We start from the raw sequence: 7,332 nt of genomic DNA, 5'->3' as shown, positions 1-7,332 counted from the left end.
GGGGGGGGTAAGGGTTCTGTATTTGCAAGAGTGCCTGCAGGAGGTCATCATGACATGTATATGGGGTGTTCACAGGTGTTTCTATGGGCGAGTGAGAACTTACCTGTGTGCCAAAGGTATTTACGCACAATCTCTGTGTTAAGCATGCATAGCCTGCACATCTGCTCTGCACACAAAACCCCGTAAGACACAGTTCAAACCTGGCTTGGGGGGAGGGTGCACAACCTCCAGCAAAATATAAAAAGAGATGTTGCTGAAATTGCCCCAGATTTGGAAGTCCCTCGGTTGTGTTTTTGCGATGTCTTTGGTTGTTTTAAAATAAAAGGAGCCTGCTGTAGACCAAGACATCATAACCATCATCATTAACATTTGTATACAGTGGTACCTCGGGTTAAGAACTTAATTCGTTCTGGAGGTCCATTCTTAACCTGAAACTGTTCTTAACCTGAGGTACCACTTTTGCTAATGGGGCCTCCCGCTGCCGCTGCGGCACAATTTCTGTTCTCATCCTGGAGCAAAGTTCTTAACCCGAGGTACTATTTCTGGGTTAGCGGAGTCTGTAACCTGAAGCCTCTGTAACCCGAGGTACCACTATACTATACTGCCCTTCATCCGAAGATCCCAGGGCGCTTCACAACATAGAAATACAAAATGAGAATACACAATACATAATGAAACAAGAACAAACCGATAACCCTCTCCAATACATTTTAAAAGCCAGAGAATGCTAATCAACCAAAGGCCGGGCTGAAGAGGAACTATTTTCTTGGCATCTAAAGGTATATAATGAAGGCACCAGGCAAACCTCTGTGGAGAGAGCATTTCACAAACAGGGAGCCATGCCAGAAAAGGCCCCATTCTCACGTTGCCACCCTCCAGACCTCTCATGGGGGGGGGGCACATGAATATGGGCCTCAGATGATGAACACAGAGTTGGTTCATATGGGAAGAGGCAGTCCTGAGCCACTTAAGGCTTTATAGGCCAAAATCAGCACTTTGAATTGGGCCCAGAAACTATTTGGCAGCCAGTGCAGTCGCACCAGAATCGGTGTAATATTCTCAAACCATCTTGCCCTGGTGAGCAACCTGACTGCCAAATTTTGCACTAGTTGAAGTTTCTGAACCATCTTCAGAGACAGTCCCATGCATAATGTGTTGCAGTACAGAAATCTAACCTAGTTACTGGAGCATAGATGACAGTCTATCCCTGTCCAGATAGGGATGCAATTGGGCCACCAGTTGAAACTGATGGAAGGCACTCGGTGAAACAGCCTCAAGCGACAACAAAGGATCCAGAATTACCCCCAAGCTACCCACCTTCTCTTTCAGAGGAGGCGTTATTATATTTCCGTATGGGAATTTCTCTCCCTTTGGATGTTGTGTGCAGCAGTGGTACTTCCTTAGTGAAAAGCACACATACCTCACTATACAGGGACCCCATTTCCCTCCTGTATATAAAAGCCTTGAAAATGGGTTGAGCTGTGCCTCTAATGGGATTACAGCACCCCCTGGTGCCCATGGGAGAAAATGTCCCATTGCAGCGCATTCTAGTAATCCAATACTTTCACCAGGCACGTTGTTTTAAGCGACTTTGTACCATCTTAAATTGGGAATAAAATACCTGACACTGGAGGGCCATAACTCTATCCCCAGCTCTTTATAAGGAAGGCGGCAACACTTGTGAATCCAACTCTTTTACTGTGAACTATGATTTGGGTAAACTAGTTATCCATTCAGAATGCACCAGTTAAATCTTCAGTCAGACTCTCGTCAAGCCAGTATGCATTATGTGAGCAAAGCAGCCCAAAGACAGAGAAACAGCAGCCACGGAATTAACAAAGCATACAGATCCTGTTCATGTCCCTATAGAATCCTTTACTACAGCTAGCTAACTTTTGGCCTGAGTCGTAGGTGGACTACAAGTCTGATCACTCCAGATCATTGGCCAAGCTGGCGAGTGTTATTTTAAGAGCCACAATTCTTTAGCTCTGCACCTCCTGGCCGTATGAAGCTCTCTATGCCCATCCTCTCTCTCCCCCCTTCTCAGTCGCTTTTCCCCTTTCCTGCATTTTGTCCATGACAGAGACCCCACTGTCTGCTTCTCCTCTCTGACATTGCTGCAGCTCAGCCAATCAGTGTGAAGATGCTTCATAATCACCACCAACTACTCTCTGGGTGCAGCATAAATATAAATAACCTATTTTGGAAGTTGTCATTGTCTGGAAGCAACATGGCAACCAGGAAAAGTGAGGAAACACTAATGGCAATTCTTTAGTGACTGTTAAGATTCCAGGTCAAAAAGAACAGAAATGAGGGAAGATAGCTATACTTAGTCAAGGTGTAGCTTGATATTCACAATCACCCTCCAACTTGTAAAGATGGGCGTTACATGTGTTTATTACATCAATACTTTTTGTTGTAAGTTTGTCTTGTGCTCTGGAATTGCAGTCATGTGAAAATTATGGAACACATTCCACCCCCTTGAAAGGAAAGCCTTACAGAAATCCAGTTCTAAGATTTGCATATGGGTTTTAAGTGTGATTTTGTAGTGCTGGCAGCCACGTTGGGTGGCGGGTGGGGAGTGCAGAGTCAAAATGTGGGTTCAGAGTGAAGCAAGTAAATGACCCCTTGTGCCTTTAACAGAGTTTGAATATATAAAGTAGACAGCTTCAGTAAGGCTTGAACACTGGTGCTTGCATGGTTGTCTGGGGTGAACAAGAACTGCTTGCAGGTAACTAGGAATGGAAACTATTATAAATTAGAATGGAGTTTGTTCTGCCCCCACACCTTCCTTTTATATGTCAATATGTCCCTTTAACTGTTATTAGTATTTTTTGTATATTATTATTGTAGTTTTCTTCTTTCTTTCCTCTTTATTATTATTATTATTATTATTAATCTTTAATCTAAATTTATTTAATCTTTTTCTCCCTTGTTGAATTAAAAACAGATCAATACAACTCTGATGAGGGTGAGGCATTTTATTTTCAGGCTAGCGTCTTTTGTTACTTATTTTGCATCTTAGCAGTAAGTAGCATGAAACACTTGTTAGAGAAAATGAGAAATCAACCGGTCAGGCCTGCTTTAGAACCCACCCAGAGTCTGAAAGCAGATTCTAGCACTATCCCATGGCTCAAATGAAGTTTTGATCCGGCAGATTTGGCAGCCCTTGGCCACAAGTGGTACAACACAACACTTCATGTTTAGGTGAGGCCAAGTTTATTTCACCAAAGGCTGATACAGTTAGGGGTGAAGGTGCAGCTGCAGAGGTTGGAGGGCTGGAGTGGGATAAAGGAGAGATGCTGCAGCAGCTTCAGGAAGGCAGACACGTATCACACCAATAGAGGATCAGCAGCTTCATCCGTCCCTCAGCGAATCTGTGGGAAGGAAGAAGAGGGTGGGAGATGTTCCAGTACCATGCTGTAGAAGTTTTGCCAGGAAGCACTGGGCACCGCTTGTAAAAACCACATGAACTGGGGCACCACTCCATAGCTAGGTCAGGTACCACAGTGGCATCTCTTTGCGCTTAGGGTGACTACAGAACAGCAGTGCCTCGTTCATTTACAACGGAATAATGCTATTGACCTAACAGACCACAGTGATAAACCACGAGTGAGGAAATTTGATGATGCAAAGGACAAGGCCATGGCCTTGTGGGTTAAGAATCATCGTTTCTGTTAGCTGCTGGGAAAGCAACATGGCAGGAAACAGATTGTGTACGAGTCATCAATTGGATGAATCTGCAAGAGGAGGAGCTTGAATTTTCAGAATCTTTGATGCAAATGCCACATCCACACACTAAAAGGAGGATGTTAAAGAGCACCAGTCAGCTCTCAGTCTCCTCTATTCTTTGGGTAAAGGCAAATTAATGTTGTTTATCATCCGTTCTTAATGTTATCTTAGTACTTGCCAAGCTATATTCTCCTTTAAAATTATTTGCTTGTTTGTTAATTAAATTTACATACTGCCCTTCATCCGACAATTTCAGGGCGGTTCACACAATGGGGTGATCAAACCTGATCGCTTTGCAGATGTGCTAAATAACTGCAGCACAGGGTGCTCAAGATTCTGGAATGAAGGAGTGAGCAATTCGAATGGAGGACACTAGGCCAAGCTACACATTACACACAACATTGCAGCTGGTGAACCTGTGGGACCTTCAGATGTTGGTGGACTCCCAGTTCCCATTATCCCTGACCATTTGCTATGCTGACTGGGGCTTATGGGAGTTGGGGTTTCAACAACAACTTCTTAAGGTCCACAGGTTCCCATCCATCTCTGCTCTAAAGGCACTGAAACATTCTCCCCTCCTGCTTCTTCAAAACTTGAGGTGACTTACGATTATTAAAACACAATAAACAGCCCAGTCCCAACAAAAACCACGTCACAGCTATAAAAGACTGCTGCCAAAATGCCTCAAGGAATGGTGAGTTTAAAACATCTACAACCATGAAGCAATTGCTTAGAAACTACGACTAACCGAGAATGTGGCAGCTAAACTGGTGACTGGGAGTGACTGCTGTGACCATAGAAGACTGGTCCAAAAGGATCTACACTGACTTCCAGTACATTTCCAAGCACAATTCAAAGTGTTGGTGCTGACCTTTAAAGCCCTAAACAGCTTCAGCCCAATATATCTGAAGGAGCGCCTCCACCTCCATTGTCCAGCCTGGACACTGACATCCACCTGTGGGCTTTCTGGTAGTTCCCTCACTGCGAGAAGTGGGGTTACAGAGAACCAGGCAGAGAGCCTTCTCGGCAGTGGAACACCCTCCCAAAAGATGTCAGACAGGTGACTTTTTAGAGCCTTCCAGAGTGGCTGGGGCAACCCAGCCAATTAGGCATAACAGAAATAATAAAAGTTGTTGTTATTGTGGTTGTCACCATCATCATCAAGCAAAACCTCACAGGTTCAGTTAGACAGAGAAGATGAAGCAGAAGATAGAGACCACCATCAAGAATTCCTTGGCAAGAGAGGTTCCAGCAAGGGAGAACTTTTGAAGACAGACTGTTGAGTACTGTGGTTGTTAAGGGAATGGGGTCATGAGCTGGAACAGTCCCAGTTCAATATCACCTCAGCTATTTAAACTTGCCGCAAAGGTCTATGCAAGCCATTATCTCTCAATGATCCATTAGTAACATAGGGATACTGATCGATCTTGGCCTACCTTACAGGGCAAGACATCACAGACATAGCATTTAGAGTACTCTGAAAAAAGCCCAATACAATTTCACAGGGATATACTCATACTGCCATAAATTCGCAAGGCAAGTCATTTGACGCTCCCAGTATTTGAGACACCTCTCCCCTGCTGAACGCTCCCTCCTTCAGAGCTCCCCCATCCTTATCACGCCCCTTCCCCCAGCTCCCCCACTCCCTACCGTGTACTTGTCCCACTTCTTCTCGGGGTCGTAGGGCTCCCACCGGCTTGCAGGGAAAATATGCTTGTTCTTTTCATACCAACTGCGAAGCACCACTTTGCCGGCGTGGGACTGGAGATGGCGGACAAGAGGGGAATTGGGGTGGGGGAAACTATGGTCAGAAAAGCCCAACAAGCTCAGAATGGGGGTGGAAACTTTATCTGAAGACAAGGATTGTTTGAGCACGTCCCCTCCTTTCCCAATGCAGAGTTCTTTGGGAAGGAGTTCTTTGCATCAGCCATTCCCCAGTCAAGTCTTGTCCATGTATTCTGGAGTGAAATGTACTCTCTGCGGGGCTTCCCTTGCACTTGGTCCAGAAGGAGCAGATGGTGCAGAATGCTGCAGCAGGATTGCCCTTAGCTTTGGACCAGTTTACCTAAGAGCCTGTCCTCGCATGAGGCCACCCGACTACGTCAATCAGCGGAATTGGTACTACTATAAAAGTAAAGGGACCCCTGACCATTAGGTCCAGTCTGGGGTTGCAGCGCTCATCTTGCTTTATTGGCCGAGGGAACCGGTTTACTGCTTCCAGGTCATGTGGCCAGCATGACTAAGCCGCTTCTGGCGAACCAGAGCAGCGCACGGAAATGCCGTTTACCTTCCCGCCGGAGTGGTACCTATTTATCTACTTGCACTTTGACGTGCTTTTGAACTGCTAGGTTGGCAGGAGTAGGGACCGAGCAATGGGAGCTCACCCTATCGCAGGGATTTGAACCGGCAACCTTCTGATCGGCAAGTCCTAAGCTCTGTGGTTTAATCCACAGCACCACCCGCATCCCTGGCACTACTATAGGTGCCACCTAATACAGAACTTAATACAAAGCTGGGCCAGGTTCCCTCCTCCTCCTCACCTCATCTTTTTCCACTGTTGCGTCACTTAGAAGCCGAACATCATCGTGTACATCAAAATTGAAGAGCGGCCCTGGATTGGGGAGCACCCCATGGGAGAGAGAAAAGGCTCATACTGGAGCTTATCACACCTACCCCCACAGCCCAAACCCCTCTCCTGAACCTTCAACCTCAGCCAAGTACTTTATAACCCACAGGAAAGTCTACATCCCCTTTTCAGCCTCTCCCTTTCTACCAATGCTTCAGTCGCTACTCCTTTGATTGTCGCCATGTCACAGGGGACAGTCTCATTGTGATTTGCCCATTGCTTCTCTGTTTATGCCCCTTTGCCTTTTCTCTTAGCCCAAGCAACCTTCTCTCTGCCAACATGCAACTGTAGCCCAATCTGACTCTGACCACCACTGTGTCTGTGCCACAGTAACTAGAACAGAACCCGCCCCCCGCATTACTTCCCCAGGTAGACTCAGAATGGAGGAAGGGCAGAAAAAACTCACCGCTTTTCCCCCGGGCCTTGGTGACGATGAAGTCATAGAAGCTGTGGTGCTAGACAGGCAGAAAGAAATGGGTTCAGGAAGGGATGTCTCAAAAATATTCCCAGCCCACACAGAGGAACGCAGCCAATGGACTTACTTTATTTGTGGCAAATGGGAACTGGGATGGAAACAAAGGGCAGCGTCCCCCACAAAAAGAAAGTGTTAACTGGGGTTTGTTTCAGTGTTTGAAGAAGAATGGGGTGCCACCCCACTCAGACAGACCTATAGCTATTCCACTTCTTTCCAGGGGGGACCTAACTGAATCTGGCTTAACCATCCCACTTCACATGCTGACTGAGTCAAAGGAAGACCCCATGGAACTACTCTGGGTGATGGAAGTTGGGGTCTCTTTAAATATTTCTCAAAGCAGGAAGTGGACTTCCCTAAAAGCAAGCACTGGCAGTCCCTATGTACAAGAAGTCAAGTGTTTCCTCCTAGTTTTGTTTGAACTTTTGTTGGGGACGGGAGGGAGGGAGAATCCTGCTTCACACACCCCTCTAATACTCTGGAAAGTATAAGTAAGGAAGTT

The 7,332-nt window shown here is 46.1% G+C and overlaps 1 protein-coding gene across 1 annotated transcript; it reads right to left on the bottom strand.

Annotated features, from left to right (window-relative positions):
• Positions 1 to 3,202: 3,202 nt before the first annotated feature.
• LOC309524475 (protein FAM50A) lies at positions 3,203 to 6,813 on the bottom strand (the record flags this gene model as incomplete). Its single annotated transcript, XM_082242415.1, has 4 exons — positions 3,203 to 3,377; positions 5,383 to 5,493; positions 6,273 to 6,343; positions 6,765 to 6,813. Coding segments are annotated over 4 exons (240 nt in total), but the record flags the coding sequence as incomplete, so codon positions are not given.
• Between the last annotated feature and the right edge of the window lie 519 nt (positions 6,814 to 7,332).

The sequence above is a fragment of the Podarcis vaucheri genome (genome assembly GCF_965113315.1).
Source record: "Podarcis vaucheri genome assembly, contig: HAP1_SCAFFOLD_267, whole genome shotgun sequence".
Classification (NCBI taxonomy): domain Eukaryota; kingdom Metazoa; phylum Chordata; class Lepidosauria; order Squamata; family Lacertidae; genus Podarcis; species Podarcis vaucheri.
Note: the sequence above shows the minus strand (reverse complement) of the source record. Positions and strands in the feature narration are given on the sequence as shown.